Source organism: Alligator mississippiensis, chromosome 15 (genome assembly GCF_030867095.1).
Source record: "Alligator mississippiensis isolate rAllMis1 chromosome 15, rAllMis1, whole genome shotgun sequence".
NCBI classification, from domain to species: domain Eukaryota; kingdom Metazoa; phylum Chordata; order Crocodylia; family Alligatoridae; genus Alligator; species Alligator mississippiensis.
Window position 1 is genome coordinate 13186996 of NC_081838.1, and position 24534 is coordinate 13211529.

The 24534-nt window shown below is 62.0% G+C and overlaps 4 protein-coding genes across 6 annotated transcripts in view; 1 reads left to right on the forward strand and 3 right to left on the reverse strand.

The window, feature by feature from the left end:
* The window catches only part of INTS3 (integrator complex subunit 3), a 34511-nt gene extending 33336 nt beyond the window's left edge, over positions 1 to 1175 (reverse strand). Inside the window, exon 1 of the mRNA XM_006264379.4 lies at positions 965 to 1175. Within this exon, the coding sequence (XP_006264441.2) occupies positions 965 to 1048 (84 nt within the window). The 5' untranslated portion in view covers positions 1049 to 1175. The remainder of the gene's footprint in view (positions 1 to 964) is intronic.
* Positions 1176 to 2179: 1004 nt separating this feature from the next.
* Positions 2180 to 12940, reverse strand: NPR1 (natriuretic peptide receptor 1). Of its 3 annotated transcripts, none has more exons than XM_019498651.2 (22): positions 12126 to 12939; positions 10303 to 10502; positions 9398 to 9511; positions 9065 to 9200; positions 8409 to 8500; positions 8152 to 8287; positions 7935 to 8019; positions 7597 to 7717; positions 7438 to 7512; positions 7271 to 7348; positions 6710 to 6814; positions 6076 to 6147; positions 5821 to 5980; positions 5574 to 5729; positions 5316 to 5484; positions 4190 to 4357; positions 3964 to 4087; positions 3704 to 3772; positions 3331 to 3505; positions 3015 to 3113; positions 2795 to 2886; positions 2180 to 2638 (listed from the first exon to the last, which is right to left on the reverse strand). In XM_019498651.2, exons 1-22 carry the CDS (start codon positions 12820 to 12822, stop codon positions 2576 to 2578), a joined length of 3186 nt encoding a protein of 1061 aa, XP_019354196.2. In that variant the 5' UTR covers positions 12823 to 12939; the 3' UTR covers positions 2180 to 2575. The 3 variants fall into 3 exon arrangements, with proteins under 3 accessions (XP_019354196.2, XP_006264442.3, XP_019354291.1); XM_006264380.4 differs by having other exon boundaries at positions 4190 to 4336; positions 12126 to 12938; XM_019498746.2 differs by lacking the exon at positions 10303 to 10502 and having other exon boundaries at positions 9065 to 9184; positions 12126 to 12940.
* Positions 12941 to 15003: 2063 nt separating this feature from the next.
* ILF2 (interleukin enhancer binding factor 2) lies at positions 15004 to 22295 on the forward strand. The gene is made up of 15 exons (XM_006264338.4): positions 15004 to 15096; positions 15353 to 15409; positions 15873 to 15915; positions 17034 to 17138; positions 17540 to 17617; positions 17847 to 17949; positions 18035 to 18100; positions 18391 to 18507; positions 18676 to 18754; positions 19570 to 19657; positions 19937 to 19998; positions 20304 to 20418; positions 20967 to 21057; positions 21637 to 21806; positions 22149 to 22295. Exons 1-14 carry the CDS (start codon positions 15092 to 15094, stop codon positions 21795 to 21797), a joined length of 1170 nt encoding a protein of 389 aa, XP_006264400.1. The 5' UTR covers positions 15004 to 15091; the 3' UTR covers positions 21798 to 21806; positions 22149 to 22295.
* A 279-nt stretch (positions 22296 to 22574) lies between these two features.
* SNAPIN (SNAP associated protein) lies at positions 22575 to 24423 on the reverse strand. Its single transcript, XM_006264381.4, has 4 exons — positions 23924 to 24423; positions 23744 to 23790; positions 23463 to 23581; positions 22575 to 23007 (listed from the first exon to the last, which is right to left on the reverse strand). Exons 1-4 carry the CDS (start codon positions 24313 to 24315, stop codon positions 22906 to 22908), a joined length of 660 nt encoding a protein of 219 aa, XP_006264443.2. The 5' UTR covers positions 24316 to 24423; the 3' UTR covers positions 22575 to 22905.
* Between the last annotated feature and the right edge of the window lie 111 nt (positions 24424 to 24534).

Below are 24534 nucleotides of genomic sequence, written 5' to 3' on the forward strand. Positions count from 1 at the left end.
TCCCCCGCTTCCTGTTTGCACGGGTCTCACACGCAGGAGTGCGAACGCAAATGGGAAAACAGGCCGGCAGAGTGCTCCGAGCAGCTGGGGAAAGCGGGAGGGGGGCGGCCAAGCACAGTCTGAACCCATGTCTCAACATGGATCGAAGCTGAAGTCGATGACAGCGGTTTCAAAAACGCGTCCGTGACTTAAAATGCACAAACGTGCGAGAAGCGACTGCCCGAGGACTGACGCCAAACACAGCGTGTCACGACTCCGGGGTTCTCTTCCAGTTTCTGATGCTTCCCCAGCGAGAGGACCTCGGGCAGCCCCGTGCCCAGGCGAACTCGGCTCCTGCTCTTGGTGGCACAGGACAGCGCCCAGCGCCAGGGGACTGGCCCCAAGAACAGGTCATTCCTCTCCCGCCTCCTGCTTTCCTCTGTTGCCAACCCCCCCGCCGCAGCCAAGAGCCCCCGAACGCATCCGTCCCTGGGTCGGGGCAGCTCCAGCCTGCGGGAGGGGCACGCGGGCACTGGTGCAAGGGGGCGGCTCATGTGGGGCCCGAAGTGACGCTCCTTTGCCTGCCTACAGCTTCACGCAAGCGGTCTTCAGTGATGGCCCCTGGGCGGGCACCCAGGCGTGGCACGGAGAGAGGCTGTGAGGAGCCACAGGCCACACATCCAAGGGCCCGAGGCTCGGCCGAGCTGCTGTAGCCGAACACCAGGATCCGGCCCCGGACCCCTGCTCCTTCTCCCTGGCTCAGCCCCGCACGCCCCCTCCACGGGGGAAACTGAAGCGGGGCAGAGACGACCCCCCTGAGCTCTGCCCTCGCACCAGGCTGACCCTCCCCCCACAGGGAAACTGAGGCAGGGGATGCAGACAAGTCCACCAGGAGGACCCTCGTGCTCCTGCAATAGGGAAACTGAGGCAGGGGGTGGAGACGACCCCCCCCAGCCCGGGGAAACTGAGGCAGGGCCGCACCTACCTCCTCGAGCTCGTCCTTGGCGTCGAGGATGGTGGACTGCAGCAGCTTCCCGCCCGCGCCCCCCTTGCCCTTGGGCATGTCCATGGCGGGGGGGGCCCTGCCCCGCGCCCGGGAACCCCCCCAGCGCCTGCCCCGGGGCCGGGAGGGGGGTGCGGGGGGGTGCGGTGTGCGGGGGGGCACGGGGGCCTCGCACCGCCCAGCGCCGCGGACGGACCGGAAGTGCCCAGGAACAAGGGGCGGGAGAAAGGAGGTGGGGGGGAAGGAAGCGGCTCCAGTACAGGAAGTACCGCCCCCTCCACGCGCGCGGGCCAATGGCGGCGCAGGACTGGCGCTGACGGACAGGCGGGGCGGGAGGGGGCGGGGCGCGGGTGTCAACGGCTGGCTGCGGCGGGGGGCGGGGCCTAGCGGTGGGAGGCGGGGCCGACGGGCAGCCAATGACGGGGGGTGGGGCGGGGCTGGCGCGGCTGCCCCGTGGGCCCCCGCCTTGCCCTAGCTGTCGGCCCTTTGCGCGCGCTTGCGCCAGTCCCTGGGTGCCAGTGCTTTGCACGAGTGCTTGCACGCCTCCCCGCATCACGCGCCAGCGTCCAGGCATCCATCCCCCGTGCACACACGTGCACCGCTGCCCACCTGCTCTCGCCGTTGCACGTGCACCCGCCCCTGCCTCTTCGTTGCACACGTGTACACCACAGCCGCGCCCTGCGTGTGCACACACGCCCTTGTGCTAAGGAACCTGCCTTCCCTCCCCCTGCATCCCCCCAGTTCAAGACCAGCCCCTGCACACTGGGCCCAGCAGGCCAGGCCTTGCACCCTGGGCTGGGGGCGTCAGTGCTTGGGAACACCTGGTGGCCTGGGATGGGCCTGGCCCAGGAGCTGGGGGTTTCCATCTGTTGCCCTCCAGCTTCCCCCCATGTCTGGGGTGACCCCCAACACCCCCCCCCCGCGGCGCTCCCTCCCCACTGGGCCTGACGTTGATGGACGAGGCCCAGGAAGGCCCTGCCTAGCGCTGCCGGGAGCAGGGGGCCGTGCCGGCCTGGCCCCTGCCTCCCGCGCATTCCTGGCAGGGGCCGCGGCTTCCTGGCTTGGGCAGGGCCTGGCCGGGAAGGGACGCAGGACCCCCCGGAGAGGATCCTCAGAGCCAGCCCGGACCCCCAGCCGCATCTCCCCACATGCAGGGGCTCCACCGCGCCCCCCACCCCAGCCACAAGAGCAGGCGGGTGCGATACACAGGCTTTATTACAAAAATTAGAGCTCTACAGATAAGGTCCTTGTGTGGCCGCCCAGGGGGACAGGGGTGGGCTGCCCCCCGCCGGCTCCGTCCACGCACCGCGCCTCCTCCTGCGTGCACAGCTCCGGCTCCGGGGACAGGGCTGAGCCATCGCTGCTCGGTGCAGGGGTTGCAGGCTCCGCACTGAGGGGGGCAGGCGGGGCCGCGGGCCAAGCTGGGGGCTCTGCACTCCCCCAGGGTGCCTGCATTCAGCCTCTGGGCCCTGGGCACCAGGGAGGGGACGCAGAGGCCATGGGGTGCCCATCACCGCTGGGTCAGGCCGGGATCCTGGGGTTGCGGAGGGGGTCCTGTTGGAGGGTCCCAGGCAGCCCCTAGACCCGGCGGGCTCAGCCTCGGGTGCTGCTCAGGTACTCGCCCAGCAGCCAGTACGTCCGCACCTTGCCCTTGCCCTGTGGGGAGCACCTAGGTCAGGCAGGAGAGACCCCCCACACGCAGGGCCCCTCCCCCCAGGGAGCCTGGAGCGGGGCAGGGGACCCCAGGGCACCCCCTCATGGGCAGCAGTGGCCGGGGTGGGGGTGGGGCTGGGGGGCAATGCCCAGCATCACCTTCATCTCCACATCTCCGCGCAGCTCCAGATGGAAGCAGCCAAACTCCTCCAGCACATCGCATGTCGCCGCCGACAGGTGGATCTTCAGGGCTGGACCCAGACACAGTCCGTCAGCACCGTGGGGTGGCTTTGCCCGGCCTGCCTCCCACCCTAGTACCATGCCACAACCCCCATCTCCCCCCAGGTCTGGGTTGCAGCTCTCTCCCCCGGCCTGTTACCTTCCCCGTTGGACTCCATGCGCGAGGCCGTGTTCACCGTGTCCCCAAAGAGGCAGTAACGCGGCATCTTCAGGCCTACCACCCCCGCACACACAGGCCCTGGGGTGGGGAACACAGATAGGGGTGCTGGGTAGGGTCCTGGCACGGGGCTCCTAACACTTCCCTTCCTCCCCGGGGCTTTGCATGCTCATACATGTGCATGACCCATGCAAAGAGCTCTGACCCACCAGGGTCCAGGCTATACCCAAAGACATGGGGACGGGGCTGCCCTGAATCGTGGGGGTCCCTGGATCCCCACTGAGCTGACCCCACTCACCAGTGTGGAGGCCGATGCGCAGTCGGAGTTGTTGGTCAGGGCGGTGCCGGATCTGGAAGGAGCGCACAGTGTCCAATAGCGCCAATGACATGCGGGCGACCTCGCGGGCGTGCAGCTTCCCGTTGCGCACAGGCAGCCCCGACACCACCATGTAGGCATCGCCGATTGTCTCCACCTGTGGGTGGGCGAGGGGGACACTGCTAGGACCCCCCTTGCTCTCCCCAGCCCCATTGCAGGGTCCGGCCCTCGGCACCTCCAGGCTGCCCCTCAGGCAGCACTTCCTGGTGAGGACCTTGGTGCCCCCGAGGACTGAATCCAGGAGTCCCGAGTGCCTTGGCAGAGAACCCAGGTGTCCTAGCTCTCCGCCCCTCACCTTGTAGACATCGAAGTTGTCGATGATGGCATCGAAGCAGGTGTACAGGTCATTCAGCAGCGTCACCACCTGTCGCCAAGGGGGGAAGGGGTGCAGCTGTGAGACCCCCTCACCTGCCCAAGACCCCCTACCCTTCCTGCCTTGCATTGAGGCAGGGTGTTATGCCCTCCCTGCATCACCCCAGAGCTGGCTGCCTCCAGGACCCCTGTACCAAACAACCCCCCAGCTCCCTGCCTGAGGGTGCTCCCCTGCCCCTCCACCTGCATGGGTGTGCTCTCAGCCGACAGCGCTGTGAAGCCGACGATGTCACTGAAGTAGATGGTGACGCTGTCGAAGGCCTCGGCTTGCACCGTCTCACCGCGCTTCAGCTGCTCGGCCACTGGGCTGGCAGGGAATGGGTGAGTGGGGGTACCGCCAAGTCCCTTGCTCTGCTTGAGAAGGGTGTGGGGGGCAGTCAGGGCCCAGAGAAACCCCCCTGGCACTCACTGGGGCAGGATCTGGTAGAGCAGAGCCTCGGCCTTGCGCTTCTCCTCCAGGTAGGCCTGTGTCCGCTCCTCCACCAGCTCCTCCAGGTTGTTGGCATACTGCTCCATGCGTGACAGCAGGTTGTCTAGGATGTTGCTGCTGTTCTCCCTGCAAGGCATGGGGCCAGCGCTGGGCAAATGGGTGGAGGACACCTCCACTCTCGCTCACATCCCCCCTGCTCCCAACCACTGCCCTGACTCCCCGAGGCTGGGGTGCATGGCCCTGCTTACACATGGACGGCGCTTGGGGATACCCGTGTACCCTCCAGAGCCAGATGGTGGTCGGGGGGCAGAGCCTGGGGGGTGGCTGATGGGGGTCTGGCCATGATGGTGGGGGATAGCTGATAGGGTCTGGCTGTGATAGGGGGAGTGTAGGAGGGATGGGGGGCATCTGGCTGTGATGACTGATGGGGGGTCTGGACATGATGGGGGCGGTGTTCTGGTGCTGATGGGGAGGAGGCTAGTAGTGTTAGTTGATGGGGTCTGGCTGGTATGGGGGGGGTCCAGCCATGATGGGGGGTGGGGTTCTGGCAGTGATGGGCAAGTCTAGCAGTGATAGCGGATAGGTTCTGGCCAGGATTTGGGGAGTATAGTGGGGCAGGGGGCGGTCTGGCCATGATGACTGATGGGATCTGGCTATGATGGAGGTGTTTCTGTCAGAGCTGGGGTCTGGCTGTAATGGGGGATCTGGCCGTGATGGGGGGAGTCCAGCAGGGATTTGGGGGGGGGCAGGTCTGACTGAGATGACTGATGGGGTCTGGTTGTAATGGCAGGGGGCTAGAAGTGATAGAGGATGGGGTCTGGGCAGGATTCAATGGAGTCTAGTAGTGATGGCTTATGGGTCCTGGCTGTTATGGGGGGGTCCAGTCATGATGGGGAGAGTCCTGAACATGATGGGGGGGTCTGGTTGTGATGGGGGCTCTAGCAGGGATAGCTGATAGGGTCTGGCCAGGATGGGGGGAGTCTAGCAGGGATGGAGGGGTCTGACCACGATGACTGAAGGGATCTGGCTGCAATGGGGGGGGTCTGACTGCAATTGCAGATGGGGTCTGCCCATGGTGGGTCATGTGGCGCGTGGCCGCCCTCACCGGTTGAACTTGCGCAGCAGGACCTTGATCTGGTTGAAGTCGGGGCGCTCCAGTGGGTCCTCGGCCCAGCAGCGCCGCATGAGCTGCCCCAGCTCCTCCACGTGGCAGCCCACACTGGCTGTGGGCCGGAAGCAGGGGCACTCGCCACTCTTCACCCGCTCGATGATCTCTGCAGAGAGGGCAGGCTCAGCCCGGAGGGCTCCAGGACCCCCGGCTCCGCCACGCTGTCCCCCCAGGGATGGGATCCCCCAGCCACACCTTTGGGGCTGAGGTCCAGCCCCTCCACGTAGAAGGCCCCATTACGCAATGCGATCTCCTGCAGGATGATGCCAAAGCTGTACACGTCGCCCTTCTGTGTGCCACGGGCCGGGGGCACCTCCATGCGCAGCAGCTCAGGCGCCGTCCACAGCTTCTCTGTGGGAGGGCAAGGGTCAGCATGGCTCTGGTGGACCCTACACTGGAGTGGGACTCCTGGCCCCCCAGCCCAGGCCCCGACAGTGCTCACTGGCGAAGAGGCCGTGGGAGTCGTCGGAGTCGGGCGCGGTGCGGAAGCTCTCCAGCCCGTAGTCCGTGATCTTGAGCACGAAGCGGCTGTCCACTACGCAGTTGGATGACTTGAGGTTTCCGTGGGACACGATCACACCGTTGTGCAGGAACTGCATCCCCTGCACGGCACACAGGGTCAGGTGCTGCGACCCCTGGGACCCCGGGTTTGAGGGCTCCATGGGAGGGGTAAAGGGGGAGTCTGTGGGGGAGCTACCTTAACGATGTCATTAGTGAGCGAGTAGCGAAACATCCAGTCCAGAGTGATACTCTCATTCTCCAGGATGTCCTGTGGGGGGCGCAACACAAGGGAGCTGAGACCCTTGTTCCCCCCACCTGACAACCCAATGGGATTTCAGAAGGGGATAATCCTGCCCTGGGCTGGGACCGGCCCCAGGGCAGCATCTACACTAGGGCAGAGCCCGCTCCCCCCCCTCCTCGCTGGGGCGGGGGGAGGGGGGGTTGTCGCTCCCTGGACTTTCACACCTCTTGGCTCCCGCCCTCCCTTCCCCCTCTCCCCTCCAGGAGAGGAAATGCCTGCGCTGCAGGGCAGGCCGCCAGGAGTTGGGCTGGCGGGGGCCGGGGAAGGAGAAGAGGCCCCCCCATAAATCATCCCCCTGGCAAGCAGCTCCTCCCTGGAAGGCTGCAGCCCTGGGGGAGGGGGGCAGAGAGGGAGGCCGCCGCACCCCTCCCCCCACGCCCCCGCTTCTCAATGAATAAATCCTTCCACCCTGGAGAGGAACCCAGGAGTTTGGGCTCCCCAGGGGCCCTGTTCTAACTACTGCCCCCCACTCCACCCCAGCCCCAGGGAGGAACCAGGAGTTCGGGCACCCTGCACCCCCGTCCTGTACCTGGAGGCTGCCGCGGGGGCAGTACTCGGTCAGGATGCAGATGTTGGGAGGGTCAGTGCAGGCGCCCACAAAGCGAGTCAGGTGCTCGTTCTGGACGTCCCTCATCTGCGGAGGGTTTTTTGGAGGGGGGCTGTTTGTGCACGTGTGATCCCCCCACCCCCAGTCCCTTCTCAGGCCTCGCGCTGATGCCGGGACACGGTGTCCTGGCCAGCGCTGCAGAAGCGAGGCCTTGTTGGAACCAGCCATGGGATGGGTGGGGCTGTTTGGCCTGTGGACCCCCGCCCCCCACACTGGCCACAGGGGTCAATGGGGCTGGGGGGGGGAGGCCAGGCAGGGGACCCCGTGCTCCTGTTATGGGGGCTGTGGATGGAAACCATTGTGTTGCCTTGGTGTGGTCCAGGCAGGAGGGAGCGGGCACATGGTTGCCCCAATGCCCCCACTCCCAGCTCGGGAGCCCAGCCTGCCTGCCCCCTCCCCCCCAGAGCTGCATAATTGGACGCAAATGAGCTGGGGGGGGAGCTGGGGGATGTGCCTCCCTCCCCCCAACCCCCTGGTACCTACATGCTTGAGCTCGAACAGCACCTTGCGCGTCAGCTCGATTCGCTTGCGGTTCAGGTGCTTCACAGCCACGATGTTGCCCTGGGGGCAGATGGCAGAGAAGCTCTGTGTCGGGGTCCCCCAGGGGTCCCCCAGGGGTCCCCTCTCCCCCCTACAGCCCAGCCCCCCACCTTGTAGTAGGCCGTCTTGGCATAGACCTGGAACTGCCCCTCGGTTGTCATCAGGGACCCGTAGTTGGAGCCTCTCTGCGGGGAATGAGGGGGCGTCAGCCGCGGGACCGGCACTGTCCCAGCCCCCCCAGCCCCGGGGCTGGTCCCCGCGATGCTCACCAAGGATAGCGTGAGCTTGCTGCCGGCGCTGCGCAGGTGCTTTTCCAGCCCACTCAGTTGCACGTCCTCCCAGCGGATGCGCCACAGCTCGGCCGCCAGCTCCTTCTCCAGCCGCAGCTTCCTGTGCCTCCGGGACAGAGTGGGGTCAGGGGTCAGGTCAGGTGCCCCCAGAGCTGCCCCGCATCCCCACCCCCCCAGCTCCCCCTATCCTGCTCCTGCACCCCCTCCCCACAGCAGGGCTGGGAGACCCCCCCCCCCAGACCCTAATGCTGGAGGCCACATGCCAAGTGGGTTGGGGGGTGTAGGCCGGAGAAGAAGCCCCCTGCCCGCCCCCGCACCTGTAGACGAAGAAGGAGGCGATGGCAATGGCCAAGAAGATGAGGCTGACCGTGAGCGCCAGGATCTCCAGCGTGGAGAAGCTGCCTGCAAGGCAAAGCTGGGGTCAGGACCCACCCTGTGCACAGGGCTGGATCCAGCCTGGGCCAGGGGCTGCAGGGACAGGACTGGGCATGGGCCCCGGGGCCAATAGGAAGCCAGCAGGGATTTGGCACTGACCTTGGTGGCACAGGGGATTGCTGTTGTCAAAGCCGCAGAATGGGACGTCTGGGGGCACCACGTTCCCAGGCCAGTGGATGTGCCGGCCTGGCACTGCACGGATCTTCTTGCTGGTGCCATTATAGCTGGCCACGATCTGAGGAGGGGGAGAGCAAATGGGAGGGTAGGCGGGTCTGGGGTCCCAACTCACTCGCCCCCCAAAGCGCATCCTGGGTGGCCGATCCCACCATGGGGCAGGGCCTGGTGCCCCCACAGACCTGGAACTCGCCCCACGCAGGGTCCATATCCCACAGCGCGTAGTCACTCTCCCGGTCCCCGTTCTCATCGATCTTCACTAAGCCAGTAACACCTGTGGGAAGGGGAGAGCTGGGCTCAGGCAGACGGATCCTGTGGCTCCCAGCTGGAGAACCCCGGGCTCAGATGCGGCTGCTTCTGGGGTGGTGTCAGGGTCCAGTGAGACCCCTCGCCCATGTCACATTGTGCGGATGCAGCCTCCTTCGTGGGATATGGGAGCTGTTTGTAGGGGATCCTCTGGCCAGCATGTTACTGGGCCTGGGGGGTTGCCAGGGCAGGCAGTGCGGGGGGTGCATGACAGGTCCAGCAGGGAGAGCCGCGCCACCCTGTGGCCCCGCCGGCTATAAATCTGCACCCAGTGGCTCCAGTCCTACATGGCGCCAGTGCCACTAAAAATACCAGCCCTGGGAGCGTCGTGGGAAAGAATCCGGCTGGTGGGGCAGGGTAGGGCTGGGGCTCCCTGCCCTCGTCCTCAGGGCACCCTGGAAAAAGGGACTCCTGGCCAGAGTCACCCCCTGCCTCCCAGTCTGGCAGCAGCTCCAGGGACAGGGGCAGGGCACACGGCTTAGGGCGTGGCAGGGCGGGAGACCCTAACCCGCCCCCCCGGCCCAGCGCTCACCGTAGATGGTGCGGTTCCACATCTGGCGCGTGATGGCAGTGGCATTACCCACATCACCGCCTTGCTCCAGGGTTTCGTTCACAGCCTGGGCATACAGCAGCACGGCGTCATGGAAGGCGCCTGCGATGTAGTTCATCTGTAAGGCGTGCACTGGCTCAGGGCCCCCGGCTGTGCCAGGCTACATGCACATACGTGTTTGCGTGTGCGTGCATGCTCTGCACTGCACTCTGTCCATGCTGTGCTGCACCTTGCCAGCTCTGATCTACCTTGCACCTTGTTCCCCCCCAAGCAGGGCTGCTGCCCCCCAGACCACTCCCCACTCCGGGCCCCTACCAGGCTGTCCTCCATGGTGAAGTTGAAGCGGGTGCAAGCTGCAGTCTTGAGCTCCTGCACAAAGGGCTGGTACTCGGGGTTCTCGGGCTCCTTGTAGGTGATGATCATCACGGCCTGCGGCACATGGGATGGGGAGGGGGCATGGCAGGGGTTAATGCCCCCAGAGCAGGTCACCTGCCCCTCTCTGCAGCCAGATGCCCTCCCCCCAAAGCCCTGGGAGGCAGAGGGCAAATCTCCTGCCCTCACCCCATGTACCCGGATGGAGTTGGGGGCAGCTGGAGATGCCCTTAGGCTCCAGCCACAGCACCTGCCACCAGGTGCTAGAGCCAGGGCAGGGGGTGAGGGACCAGGACTGGTCCCTGCGCCAGCCAGGATCGGGCCCTGCCGGGGAGCTCTGGCCACTCCAAGCTGTGGTCTCCCTAGGGACAGTGGCGGCGGCGGCGGTGGTGGGGGCGACTTTCCGCTCCGGGGCTATTAATAGCGTTCACTCGGCCCCAGGAAAATGATCCGGCTTCCTTCCTCCTCGTTAGCTGCTGGCAAAACCCCACGGGAGCCCAGGGCTGCATGTCCCCCTCCTGCAGGGGCCAGGCATATGGCTGAGCCCCCGTATGCTCATGACACCCATGAACCACCCTAGGTTTCGTGCCCCCTGCTAGGGGCAAAGATTCCAGTGCTGGTGCAGCCCCCACAAAGCATCCCCCCCACGCCTGGGCGCTGAGCCCTGAGGGAAGCTGGCGGGAGCTCAGCAACTCCTACAAGGCCTCATTGTCGCACCTGCCGCCCCAACCCAGGATGCTGGCCAGCCCCAGGAGCCCTGGGGCACTGCGTGCCACCTCCTGGCACAGCCACCCTGCACTTTGCCAAGCTCCCTGGATGGAGAACCCAGGCATCTGGGTGGGCCATACCTTGTAGGCCTCCCTGGCGCTGGCATCGTGCTTGTCCCTGCGTTGCCAGGGCTGCCGGGGCTCAGGGAAGCGGGTGCCTTGCAAGCTGGCCCCGAAGATGTCAATGTAGAAGAAGACATAGTCGCCCCGTGTCAGCCCCTCGCGCCGCGCCTCCAGCATCAGCTGCCGGAAGGTGTCCGGGGAGCAGCAGACGTACACGACTGTGGGGCAGGGGGCACGGTTATTGGGGGCACCCCTTCCTGGCTGTGTCCCACCCCTGGGGTCCCTGGTGCCACCTACCCCAGGGCTGGGAAGGGGCACGGTGCATGAGGCTGAGCTCTGGCCCAGGGCCAGGGGCAGGGACTCACACCTCAGCAGTGGCGGAGGCTCCCCACAACCTGGTACCTGCCCCATTTAGCAACAGGCACTGTAGAGGCGTGGGGGTCCACAGAACCCCCACGGATGGGGGCAACCCCACAGCGGTGGCCATGGGGGCTGCTCCTTACATGTGCCAGGAACCGCTGTGGGCATCTCAGGGTCATGCCAGCGTGGGCGGCTGAGGGCCGTGTCCGGACAGAGGGGAGCAGAGCCGTCCCTGCCCCCCTGGCCCAGCCCAGCACGCAGGGAACATCCTGTTATTGTCCTGCCGCGCGGACGCCGTGTTCCTGCCCAGCTGGGTGAGGGGCCACGTGCCCCCCGGGGCTGCAGCAGGGCCGGTCCGTGCGGCGTGGCCTGCCCTGCCCTGCCTGCCCGCCCTGTGGCTGCCACGTCCTGTTTTGAGGACTCTGTTTCCTTCTCCCACTGCCAAGATCCTGCCGTGATTTATGGGCTGGGCGGGCGCTCGCCCTTCCCTCCACCATGGCTTCCACAGGGCCCAGTGGAAACCCAGGGGCGCGAGGCTCCGTGGCCATGGAGCTGCCCCAGCTTTGCAGCTGTTTATGGGGCTCTCAGCTGTGGGGGGTGGACAGGGAGGGGGTGCCCAGGGTGGGGCAATGGAGGGTCCCAGTGACAGCAGCTAGTGAGAGGACCCTGGGGGGTCAACCCCGAGAAGACCCCGGGGACCCATCATGGCTCTGTGCTTCCCCCCAGGGCTCCGGGTGGCTCCATCATGCTTCCCACTTCATGTCAGGGCTGGGACCCTCTGCCAGGACACCCGAGACATGCCAGGGGTAATGGAGACTGGAGGGGACTTGGCACCAATTTTGCTTGTGCAACAGGGCTCTGCCATGGCATGTCTGTTTGTGTGCACTGTTGTGCGTGCATGCACACACGTGCGTGCGCACGCATGCACGCACACACACACACACACACACACACTCTTGTACCACATTAGGGCTCGATCCAAAGCCCAGGGACATCGGGGGAAACGTTCCAAGGGCTGGCCAACAACTCAGGATTGGGTCCGGGGGGGAAAGGAGGAGCCATGGGGGTGCCCAGCCCTGGGTGCACCCCCGTCTGGCTGTGCCTGGCCCCCCCACCTCAGCTGGGACTGGGGGGCTGACCCCTTCCCTGAGGATGCCCCCTTCTCCAATCCTCAGGCTGCTCCCTTCCCCGATCCTGGAGGCTGGGGGAGCTGCTGGGAGCTCCCGCCCTGGAGGGATGGGAACGGGGAAGGGGGATGCACTTGCCCCCTGACCCATGTGGGGCTTTGCTTCTTCCCGAGCCCCCCAGGAGCAAGGCAGAAGTACGGTCTCCCCAACCCTGGTCACGGCAGATGTGTCCCCTTCTCACCTGTACCCTGACCCCTACTGCCAGCCTGGCCTGGGGCGCTGGGGCAAACCTTCACTGCGCAGAGTGGGCCTGGGGCCTGTGGGGCACATGGGGCAGGGGTTGGGGGCACTCACTCCGTGTCTTGCTCTTGATCTCCTGCACAAGGAAGGTGTAGTTGGCCTTGTCCTGGTCCTTGAAGGGGATGTCGAGCACGGTGAGGTTGTGGAAGCTGGGCAGCTGCACGTAGATGCCCTCGATGGCAAAGTAGCAGGGCCGGTCATCCAGCTTGTCGTCCCAGTACACCAGCATGGCGTGGCGTGTCCAGTTGAAGTGGCGCTGCAGGGCCACAGCGAAGGCGCCCAGCTTGCGGTGGCTGGGGCCAGCCCGTGTGGTCAGTGCATAGACGTCTGCCTTGTCGTCGAAGCCGTGCGCCTCGGCGCCCGCCGTCACCAGGGGCAGGCGCCAGTGCCGTGTGAAGCGGGCCACAGGCGCTGAGGCGTAGATGCAGCCGGGCCCCAGGAAGGCGCTGGGATTTGTGGCCCACTTGAGGTCCACGGCGGCCAGTGGTGCGGCCGAGTCGGAGCACACGCCGTGCTCGTCCTCGCTGCTGCCGAACACCCATTGCAGCCGGTGCCGCGGCAGCAGGTCGGGGCGCTGGTTCACCCGCTCCATGGCCAGCTGAATGGCCGGGCCGACCCGGGGCCAGGCCCACGGGTAGCTCAGGTTGCGGTGTGGCAGCACCACGGCCATGGTCAGGTTGGCGTCGTGGCCTCGCGCCCCACCCACTGCGCTCAGCAGCGCGCCCAGCAGTGCCACGAGTGCCCGCCGCATGGCGTCGCTGCCGTCCCCACGCCTGCCCTAGGCCTGTGGCATCGCGCCCCCGCGCCCTGCCACGGCCCCGCCACCCGGCGCTGCTTCTCGGTGCCGCGCCAGCGAGCGACTGATTATCTCCCGGGCAGGCAGTGCTTTTCCTTCCCCTCATTCAACGACAAAAGGGCTGTTATCATCGCACGGCTCCTTAACCCCTTGCTGCCTGCAGCTGCCGGCCTGCCCCGCCCCCGTGCCCGCAGGGGGAGGCAGGAAGAGATGCCCCCCGAGGGGCAAATCTATCATCTTAATGGGGTGGGGGGGGGTACAAAGGGGGGCGATGCAGGCTGTATGCATTACCCCCCCAGGGCATTCTGCCATAATTAGAGGAGAGGAGGGTGGGGGGTAGTGGGGGCTATGGGACAGTGGGTGCCTTTGGCCCCCCAGGCTGGGGGAGGGGATGGGGCAGGCTGGGGGAGCCCTGGGGTTGCATGGGAGGGAATCTGTTCCCCCCTTTCATCCTGGCAGCTAGGAGGCAGCTGGGGGGCCGGGGTGGAGCGGGAGCAGTGGGCTCATTCTGCACATGGTTGGGGGTTCCCAGGTGTATCCCACTTGACCCCCCCTGAGCCCCTTGGGACCTCGGTACCCACCATGGCCCACACTGGCAGTGCCTGCCCCAGCCGGGGCGGGGGGGGGACGAGGGGAGGGGAAAGGGTTTGATCCAGCTGGAAAAACACCGATGGGTGAAAAACACCAAGCATGCAGCACCCGCCCCCGCAACCACACTGGACCTGATCCCAGCAGCTGGGGGCCTGATCCTGCCCTATCCTGGAACAGCCCCCGGGCCCCAAGATGTTCCCCCGTCCAGTGTTGCCAGGCTCTATGCCACTCCACCAAGTGCCAGCTGCCTGAGTCAGGGGATGACAGGTGGCCCCCAGCCCTCTCCCTTGCTCTGCTCAGGGTGGACCCCAGCGGCCTGGGCCAAGGATCGGGCCCCACTGGGGGGGTGCCATGAGCAGCCGGTCATGCACTCACCCCTGACAGCCCAGATCCTGCCCTGCCGGCTGACCCCAGGCAAGCTTCTTGGGGGACATGTTTGCACCCTTGACCTGGGCACATCCTGCCAGCCCGCTTTCCCGCAGGGGAGCTGCTGGGTCACGCCCCCTGGCAGCTGGGATAAGTGGAGGTGCTTTTGCAGCTTCATTAGTGCAGGACATGGGATTGCCACAATCGGGCATTCCCGTGACCGGGGCACTAATGGGGCCCATTACCCAGGTAAAGAGCAGGGCAGGTAGGTGGGGGCCCTGACACATGGGGAGGGGGTCCCTGCCACCCGCTGCCTCTTTGGGGCAGGGTCCTGAGACCCCTGCCCACCCTTTCTCTGGGCAGACAGGGCAGTCATGAGAAACAAGTCAGGGAGGGCATTGCCCCCAGGAGAGCAGGGGCCTGGGCACCATGACCTGGGGGGCAGAGCTGGGGGGCTACAAGGGTGGCAAGGCCCAGGCAGGGCCTCCCGGAGCCCAGGGGCATGGAGCAGGCCTAGCCCTGGGGCAGCAGCACCCCCAGGAATGGGGGTACCAGGGATGGCAGGGCAGGCCCTGGGACAGTGGGTTGTTTCTGCCCCCTCCCTGGTATGGGAGAGCACGTGCTCCCTGGATGTGCCCCCCCCAGGTGTGGGGAGGCCCCTCAGGCTGCATAGGACAGCAGGAAAAAGCAGGCAGGCGGTACTAATGAAAAGCAGCTAATTAATTAATTACCCAGCTTTTTAATTAACCCAAAAGGAGCAAAAAAGAAACAACTAGCAGAGGATGGTTTCGATCCATCGACCTCTGGGTTATGGGCCCAGCACGCTTCCGCTGCGCCACTCTGCTGCTTGAATTCAGAGCTCTGATGACTCCATATAAGGCTACCTCCAGCCACTCACGCATGCGCAGCGAAGACGCCCATGAGCTGCCACCCAGCACCCATTCTACGCACGTCCCGCGCCACCTTGCGGCCCCGCTCGCGCCCTGCAAGACGCATGCGCAGTAGCACGGGCCCGCTCGCCAACGGCCGCCTTCTTGTTCCCGCCCCCCGGGCCTGTAACTGGCCCAGCGCTCCCTCTCCGATTGGCTCGTTTGAGATAGATGGGGAAGCAACCCAGTAGCCAAACAGCGAGCGAAAATACCAGCCCGCGGTTGGCTGTGCGAGAACCAATCGCCGGGCCGCTTGTTGCGGAGTGGACAGCGCTGGCCGGCGGCTTCTTCTCGGCGGCGGCGGCGGCGGGTTCCATTGTTCGGGGGTAGCGGGCGCCATGAGGTGAGCGGCGGCTAGGGAGGCCCGGGGGGGTCGGGATGTGGGGAGGGGCTGAGGACCCCGCAGGCGGGGCGGGGAAGGAGGACGGGGTGCCCTACAGGGGTTGCAGTCGAGGGGGTGAGTGCGGGGGATGCAAGGGAGGGCTGAAGGGGGGTGGGGGCGCCTCGCGGGGAGGATGAAGGGGGTAGAGGGCTTGGCCGTAGGGGCAGGGGCTCGGGGCCTTGCTCAGCTGTGACTCACTGCCTCTTCTCTCTCCCAGGGGTGATCGAGGTCGCGGCCGTGGCGGGCGCTTCGGGTCCAGGGGCCCTGGCAGCGGGTGAGCGCCGTCTCTGTTAGAGGGTGCTGGTGGGAGCGCTGCCTCCCTAGCCTGGGACCCCACTTTGAGGGGCTGCCAAGGGGGCCCTGCAGGGCCAACAGCCTCTAGCTTGTTCCTGCCCTAAACCTCTGTGAGAAGCGAAGCTTCCTAGACCTTCAGTGCTGGAGGCTGCATGCGAGAGAGCAGCGGTAAAAACGCTGGTCAGATGCAGCTCGCTCTCCCTTCCAGCTCCGCTCTCTGCCCCTCTGACGGGAGGCTGCGCAGCTTGGACCTGGCCTGTGGTCTGACCCAGTCAAAGGCAGTTCTGATTTTTCTCCAGCCTAGGTTCCTAGGGAGAGGGATGCGTCTAGTCACCCATTTTAAAGCTTCTCAAAAGTTTGTCCAGGCAGGGGGGGGGGGAATATTCTTGTCCTTTGCATATAATGAGAACTCACCTCCATTTTCTCCCACTTTTTCCTTTTAGATTCAGGCCCTTCGTGCCACACATTCCCTTTGACTTCTATGTGGTAAGTAACCTCTCGCAGTGCTTGGTGCCGGCTGTATAAAACAGCAGCAGGGTTGTAGTGGAAATAACACTTTGTTGAAGTAAAAAAAGTTGCTTGTTTCTTTTAAGAAAGGGAATGTAATAGCAGAACATCCTGTGGGGCCATAGGAAATAGTGAGTTTCAAAACCAAAAATGTACGTCTGATTCTTGGCCTGCTCAAGTGAGCGGGAGGCAAGTAGGTCTTTGAGGCAGTGTCCATGCAGCGTTTGACAGAGGGTTGAAGACGTGTAGTATGGAAAGCCTTGGTGTTTATCACTAACATGCATCACAACCTATCCCACTGTTAAAGAGTGGAACAGGAAATGAAAATCCTCTCCCAGATCTGCAGCTAGTAGCCCAAAGTGTGCATTACCTTAGCCAGGTTCCCAGAGCAGTAGAGTCTGGCCTTCCTCCAGGTCTTGGTTTCTGTGTGGCCTAAACAGGAATGACTTTCTTCTCTGTCTTCTTATAGAGGAGGAAGAGGAGGAGCTCATTTCCTTCCTTCATTGAGCCTGTCTGGTGTAGGGACACACAGGTGTGGCTTTCTCAGGGAAAATGGGTTAACCATTTCCTTGCCTTACAAGGCCAGGATCTTTGTTCCCATTGCAACAATTCAAGCGGTTTGAGTAACTACAGGGTCTCATTAGGAAATTCGGTATGTCATCTAATAGGTCTCAGATGCTTTACTGCCTTTTAGTACTCAGCTGGATCCATCATTAGAGATATACCTTTTAAGTCCTACCTCTCTATGTCATTTTGTTGCTTGTAAACTAAAAAAGCTTCTGTGCAGAGCATGCATAAATGCCTTGCTGCAGGTTCTGGTAACTAAGGTGCAGTTTTCAGAGACCTGCTCCTGATGCTGGAGCCTCGGTAAAGATGTGGGTAGGAAGGGAAGTTCTTTTTACTCCACTGAACCTAGTAGAAATAGAATGTGCAGCCTGGTTGCCGTGTCCAAAAGGCTGTAAGCAAGAAAATGTATTTGGAAGCTACTAGGGAAAGTGGAGAGGAAAACTAGGATAAGCTTGTTTTCTTCTTAAGTGCTGCACCAAAGATCTTGTATCACTGTGGAGCTGCTGCTTTAACGTTTGCTCCTGTTGCAGTGTGAGATGGCCTTCCCTCGCGTGAAGCCTGCAGCTGATGAGACGGCATTCAGTGAAGCCTTGCTGAAGAGAAACCAGGATCTGGCTCCAACTGCAGCCGAGCAGGTTAATAAAGCTTGCTTCCCATGTGCTTCCTATGGAAAACTTTCCTGAACTCAGACTGGTGCTAGGTTACTCTTAATTCAGTGTAGACTCTTTTGTAACAAACACCAGAAATGATCTTCCTGCAAAGGGAGACCTAGCTTTGCATGTCTCTCGACTTGACCAAGGGACAGAACCATGGCTGGGTGCTAATTCCAGCCTGCTGTAGGATGGAAAAGGGCTATGTTGCTTGGAAAGTGGTTTTAAATCTGTTTTTCCTGACTTGTCTGTTCCTCTGCATGTCTCAGGATTATCCAAATCCCATAATTTCCCAGCCTTTGAGACAAAGGCATGCATTTGTATCTCAGCTTTAGTTGAAACGGTCACTTGCTGCTGCCATCACCGCGTGCTCTCTTATTTTTCAGGCATCCATCCTGTCTCTGGTGACTAAAATAAACAACGTGATTGACAACTTGATAGTGGCGCCAGGAACTTTTGAAGTGGTGAGTCAGTCTTGTCTGCCGAGATGTGCCAGGTCTGCAGGGTTGGTGCAGCTCTTCGGAGGCTGCCTTAGTCTGGTTGGGTGTCTCCTTGTCCTGATGAGGCAGATCAGTTTTACAGCGTTGGTTTCTTTGCTCCTGCCCTTAGAGGCTCCCTCTCGAGGGAGGCTGTGAAGTTGAGTTGTGTGCTCTTGGCTTGTATTAACTTTTTTGGCTTGTTCTCTTGAAATAGCAAATTGAAGAAGTCCGCCAGGTGGGATCCTACAAGAAGGGCACCATGACGACAGGGCACAATGTAGCTGATTTGGTGGTGATCCTGAAAATCCTGCCTACCTGTAAGTGTCCTCTGCTCCTGATCGGGTGCGGCAGTCAGAACCACTCCAATGTCTCACTTCATTTTTTTTCTCTTTCCGTCTCTAGTGGAAGCAGTTGCTGCCTTGGGAAACAAAGTGGTGGAAAGTCTAAGAGCCCAGGATCCTACTGAAGGTTGGACCCTTTGCTGTGGGCAGTGGGGATGGAGATGAGTAGAACAAGTAGTGGAGTGACATGCCTGTTCCTAGTAAACAGGGACAGATTCAGTCCCTCTGGCCAGGACTACTACTTTCAGGACAAATCTGATGTCGCGGAAGAGACTTCAGCTTAGTGCTGCAGCCCCACAGCTGAGTCTGGCATCATCCACTCCCCTTTTACTCTGTGTCCTGGGGTTGCCTGTGGGGGTTGGTAGTGTCCCTGCTCCCACCCCACTGAAGTAGCTGTGGTGTTTTTTGTTCCCTCAGTCCTGACCATGCTAACCAACGAAACTGGTTTTGAGATTAGCTCAGCTGATGCTACAGTGAAGATCCTTATTACAACTGTGCCACCCAACCTCCGCAAACTGGACCCAGAGTTGCATTGTAAGATGTCTCATAAAGCCTGGCTCTGTGCGTGCGTGCGTGCGGTTTGTCTGTACTGATGCCTGTGCTAACTCTGTCCCCCCTGCCCTATCAGTGACCCTCCTGGGTGGCTGGTTGTCTTCAAAAGTTCTGACTGCCTAAATCTTGTCTTTCTGGATCCTTTTTCAGTGGATATCAAAGTGCTGCAGAGTGCCCTGGCTGCTATCAGGCATGCTCGCTGGTTTGAGGAGAATGCTTCCCAGTCCACGTAAGTGATGGCAGCCCTGAGGTCGCACTAAAATAATAGTCTTTGCTGTATGCGATGAGGTGTGGGGGTGTCCCCTTGGAGCTTAACCCCTGATCCTTCAGTCTGACAGTCCTTTTGTTAGTGCCGTGGGGGCTTCCTTTCTAGCCAGCCAAATAAGAATCTATAAGTTTATCAGGGCTGCTCACCAGGATCTGGGGGAACGTCTGTTCACCGAAGTGCCCCAAGGGATGACTAGATCGAATGGTCACAAACTCCTCCATGACCGTTTCAGGCTGGACATAAGGAAGAACTTTTTTCCTGTCCGAGCCCCCAAGGTCTGGAATAGACTGCAACTGGAGGTGGTTCAAGCACCTACTTTGAACACCTTCAAGAGACATTTGGATGTTTATCTTGCTGGGATCCTATGACCCCTGCTGACTTCCTGCCCCTGGGGTAGGGGGCTGGACTCGAAGATCTTCCGAGGTCCCTTTCTGCCCTAATGTCTATGAAATCTATGAAATACTGGGCTGCTGTGCCTCACAAGCACTGTTGACTTCTCACTTGTCTGGTTCTTTCACACTTACTTGGAGCTTATTGCTGCTTGAGTGGTGTGGTCCTACAGGGTCAGCTCTTGTTCATTTGTGGGGTGGCTGGTGGGAAACGAGCTGCTGGTTCTCTGGGAGGTGATTACACAGCCCCCTTTGACTTGCTTCATCAGGAGATGTCTTCACTCCAGCCCCAAAAGCAAGGTCATTCCTAGTGCACTAGGACATGCTTTAGCAGCCATGTCAGTCCTGTTCAGCCTCTAAACGTTGTCCTTATAAAACTTCTTCCAGCGTGAAAGTCTTGATTCGACTGTTGAAGGATTTGAGAATTCGCTTCCCTGGTTTCGAGCCCCTCACTCCATGGATCCTTGACCTGCTGGTACGTGTGCAGAAGAGGGGACTAGCGTGCTGATAGGTGTCTGATTGACACCTGATTGGGCTTCCCTGGCCAGTGCAGCCAAGCATGGGGTGCGCTTCCATTCTGTGGAGGATATGGAGAGAACATGTCAATTCCTCCAGTCTGAAAGACACAGCCCCAGTCTGGAATAAACCCTGGGACGTATAACTTCTGCCACCACAGGACTGCGGAGGCTTAAACTTGTCCTTTCCTAAAATTAAAGCCTTGTATCTAACCACGTTCTTCTCCCCTTTCCCGTAGGGGCACTACGCTGTGATGAACAATCCCACCAGGCAGCCCCTGGCTCTCAATGTGGCTTACAGGTATGGCAGCTACAGCACAGTACCTTGCAGAAACCAAAACTTTCCTCTGGATTTGCTTAGAGCTCTGAGTTTCCCACCTTGAGCATACTCCAGGCTGAGAGAACTCAGAGCCTTTTGACACATTTACTTGCCAAAGCAGATGCTTCTAGCTAGCTGCTACCCTTGCCCAAGCTCCCAACGCAGGGACCAAACATGACAGTGACTTGCTGGGGCAGCAGAGTGGACTTGTACCACCGAGCCAATATATGGGGTTGTGTGGTGTCTAAAATGGACCCGCTTGTTGTTAATCTCTAATTGTCCTGTAGGCGCTGCCTTCAGATCCTGGCTGCCGGGCTCTTCCTCCCCGGCTCTGTCGGAATCACTGATCCCTGCGAGAGTGGGAACTTCAGAGTCCACACAGTCATGACCCTTGAACAGCAGGTGAGGAAAGCCTGTGCCTGTGCAGTCCCCCTGCAGCAGTATGGGGAGGGTCAATGCAGCTTGCTAGTGCTGCACCCCTACAAAACTGCCTAGACCCCAGTCTGTACCCTGCCTCTCTTACAGACTAGGGGTTGCTGGGGCTTTGGGGATGTATTTACAGTATGAAACGTACCTGGTGCCTTAGATGGCCTCTTGGCTAGTTTAGCTGAAGTGGCGCAAGGGCGTGAGCACCTTTTGCTGTAGTTGGTTCGGAGTAGGGTGCTTTGATTGCTGGGATGGGGCAGGAACTGGTGGAACCCACTGTCTTGGAATAAGAAATTTCCACAGCCCCTCATTTCTGATTCACGAACTAGTCTACTGAAGAGAGTGCTAGAGGGCTACTGCCTCCTCCCAGGGCTGGAGTAGACCCACCCTCTGCAGGATGGGTTAGAGTCTTGGCCACACACACATCTGGGGCAGCACAGCCTCTGACCGTGACACTGTGTGAGACCTGTCCCAGACCAGTGCGCGGACTCTAGCACACAGATTCTCCCACTTACCCCTCATAGGACATGGTGTGTTACACTGCACAGACGCTCGTCCGGATCCTCTCGCATGGAGGCTACAGGAAGATCCTGGGACAGGAGGGCGATGCCAGCTGTAAGTTAGTGTGTCATGACTGCTGATCGGCAGGACCAGTGTGTGCCAGGGACCCTGAGGGCTGTTGCTGGGAGTGTCACACCCTGTTTTTTGGGGGGTGGGGACAATAGCACACTGCTCCTTTACTAGACTGATGGAGAAATGAGCCCTTCCACGCAAAGGGTTTGTGGCTAGAGGCTCAACACAAGCATGCGGCGGAAGAGGCCGTCCCCGATGGGCCAAGCCAGGAGGCTGAGCAAGCAGCCAGGGATCAGTACAAGTTTCCTGCTAGGTGCAGGCTGCTGCTCTGCAGTAAATGCTGCCTTGTGACTCGAGCTGGCCACTGAGGCAGGAAGGAAGTGGGCAGGCACAAAAAGCTTGCTGCCCAGAGCATGTGTGGCTGGCTCGGGCGCCACCTCAGCTTCCTCCTTGCGAGCCCTGCCAGCAGGAGTGAAGCCTGGTTCTGTAGGTTATGCCCTTCTATTTTCCTTCCTGGCAGTGCTTGTTAGTTCCCTATTCTGGTGAATGCTGTGAGGATGCACGTGGCAATGGGGGCCACGCTGATGGGTCACCACCTGCTGACGCTGCTTCTGTTTGCAGACCTGGCTTCGGAAATGTCCACTTGGGATGGCGTGATAGTGACGCCTTCTGAGAAGGCATATGAGAAGCCCCCGGAGAAGAAGGAAGGAGAAGAGGAAGAGGAGAACCAAGAAGAGACAGCAGCAGGAGAAGAGGAGGAAAGCATGGAGACTCAAGAATAAACCATCCAGGTAAAGCCTGACTGAAGCATGGGTGCAGTACAGCCTTGTCATGGAGGTGCTGGGTACAGAGCTTTCCCTCCTGTGGCTCCCCAGGCCACTGTACATGAAAGCATTAGATACCCACCCCATTTCCACTGCAGTTCCTCTCGTCCTGGGGGCAAAGACAAGACTCGGTAACCTGGTTTCAGTCCTGTGCTGTGGTGAGGGGGATGTCCCTTGGGGCTGTGGCTGGGCTCCCACCAGCTCCAGGACGACCCCATCCCCTCCAAGCCACCACCTCCCTCCTGCAGTGGGAAGCTACCAGCCTGCCCTGCAGCTCCCCTAATGGGCACTTGCCTGCTTCTCTTGCAGGGCACGTCCAGCCTGTGGACAGGAACAGAGGCCAGGCTGTCCTCCCCTGCAGCGAGCATCGGATCCCACCGCATCACCTCACCTCAACCAACACTTGTATTTTGTTGTGGTTTTTATAGTTTAACATTAAAAAGTTCTGCCCTTTTATGTGGCTCTGACATCTGGGTGCAGGAGCAGGCCCTGGAACAGTTCTGTGTTCCAGGAGCCAGGGTTTGGGGGTCTGGCCTCAGGCCCCTGTGGCTGACTTGGAGCGGGGTGTGCAGTCCTTTCTAGAGGAGCCTGGGGTTGTGACATGGGTGCGGTGCAGCCACTTGTGGGGGAAGCGGACCTGGGGGCCACGTGGTCTTGCAGTGGTGGGTGCTGCTGCAGGGACAGAGCCAGCCCCTGGGGCTGCGCGGGCGCAGGCAGGGCACTATTCACTCAGCGTTTGCAAGCGGGGGGGGTCACTTTATTGTGCCACCTGGAGCCTAGAGGTGCAGTACATGGAGCTGGGGTTAGTGTGTGCTGTCTCGGCTGGCCCAGGGGGCAGGTACGCAGAACCATCTCCCCTTCCCTCCACGCGGGCAAGCCCCAGAGCAAGGAGCTGCCTGCTGCTGGCCCAGGTATCCTTGGCACTAATGTCAGCAGGAGCTGGGGGGAGCCAACTCTCCTCAGCCATTGGCTTGTGGGCCTGGACCAGCCCTTGGGGCAGTAAGTATGAGCTGGAGGTCCCACTGCAATCCACTCAGTCCAGCACGGCAGCCTGGGCCCAGCAGCATCATTTGCTGGGGGAGCCCTGCGGGTAGCCCCCTGACTCCAGCATGGCCTTCCTGCGCGCCGTCTCCTTGGCTACGCTGTGATTGAGTCTCCGCAGCCGCTCCTGCAGGTGAGAGCATGGTCATCAGGGCAGGCAGAACTACACGGGCTGTAAGCCTGACCCTGCAAGGGCTGCCTGGCAGAGCAGACAGCTCTGGAAGCTGACTCACACAGGGACGTGCTGAGGCTGTTGGCCTGGCAGAGACTGACCGAGCTTGGGGCAAGGCAGGCGCATGTACGGTGCCCAGGATGCCAACAGCACCAGTGCTGTTCAGGCAGGAGAGAACTCTTCAGTTCCATCTTCCCGCACTATCCTCTCTGGGGGAAGCCATAACTGCTAGAGTTCCCCTGCCCCTGCGGGGGATTCACCCAGGGGTGCAAATGCCAGCTGTTGTCCTGAGCCCTGTCACCAGCACCAAGGGAGCAGAGCAGCCCAGCTCCCAGCAGGAGGGAGTCCCTCTCTGGCACCTTAATCCCAAGCCCTGCCCAGAGAGGCCTGGCAGCCAGTCCTGCACCTACCTGTGCATTCTGCAGGATGTTGTTGACCAGCACCACGCGGCGCCGTGCGTTCAGCAGCTTCTTCACGTACGGGTCCAGGTCCAGAGCGACCTTCTGGTCCTCGTTGATCCGGCACAGCTCTGGGGGAGGAGCAGCGCTGCAGCACCCTGCAAGGACCACCCCCTTCCCCTCCCTGGGTGGCCCCTCCAGGACCAGGGCAGGATGGTCCTTGCAGCACACCCCCACGAGGGAGTCACTGTCCCCACCCCCCAGACAGACCCCGCCCGACCCCCGCGGCTCACCCGTGGCCAGGCTGTCGATGTGCTCACGCAGCTCCACCTGGCTCTCCCTGCGGGCATAGCAACAGGTCACAGGCGGGCGCTGGGGACCCCCCAGGATCTGCCCCCAGCCCCACCGCCCCCCACCCCGGGGCTCAGCGCCAGCGGGGCTGAACCCTCGGCCCTGCCCCCCGAGACGCCCACCGCACTGCGTGCACGTGCGCATCCAGCTGGCGCACGGCCGGGCGCAGGAAGCGGAGCAGCCCCTCGGCGAACACGTCCCGAGCGCCCGACACCGGCGTCCCCGCTCCGCCCGGGCCCGGGCCCGCCAGCGCCGCCATGACCTGCAGCGCCTGCCGGGAGCGCCCGTGCGGGGCACGCCGGGAAGCGCAGTCAGGCGGCACCGCCGCCGCAAGGGCCTGTGGGGGATGGAGTCCGCGCGAAGCCCGGGGCATCACGGGAGGCGCCGTCTTGGGCCGCAAGCAAGGCCTGGCGGGAAATGTAGTCCCCCGAAACGTCCCGGGAGGCGCCATCTTGGATCTGGCGCAAGGGCAGATGGGAAAAGTAGTCCAACGACATCCCGAGACAGACGCCATCTTGGCGCGCGCAAGGGCTGGCGGGAGCCGCTGTTCTGCTCTTGCTGCAAAGCATCACGGGAGAGCCTGGCGCAAAGGCTTATGGGAAATACTTGCACTACCCTGCCCCCAAAGTACAGCGCTGAGCACAGCCCGGACCCCCAATCTGTCCCCTCCCATCAGGGGGCTCCAGTCCAGGACCCACTCGGGCGACCGGCCCCCCAGATGCCGCGGCGGGAA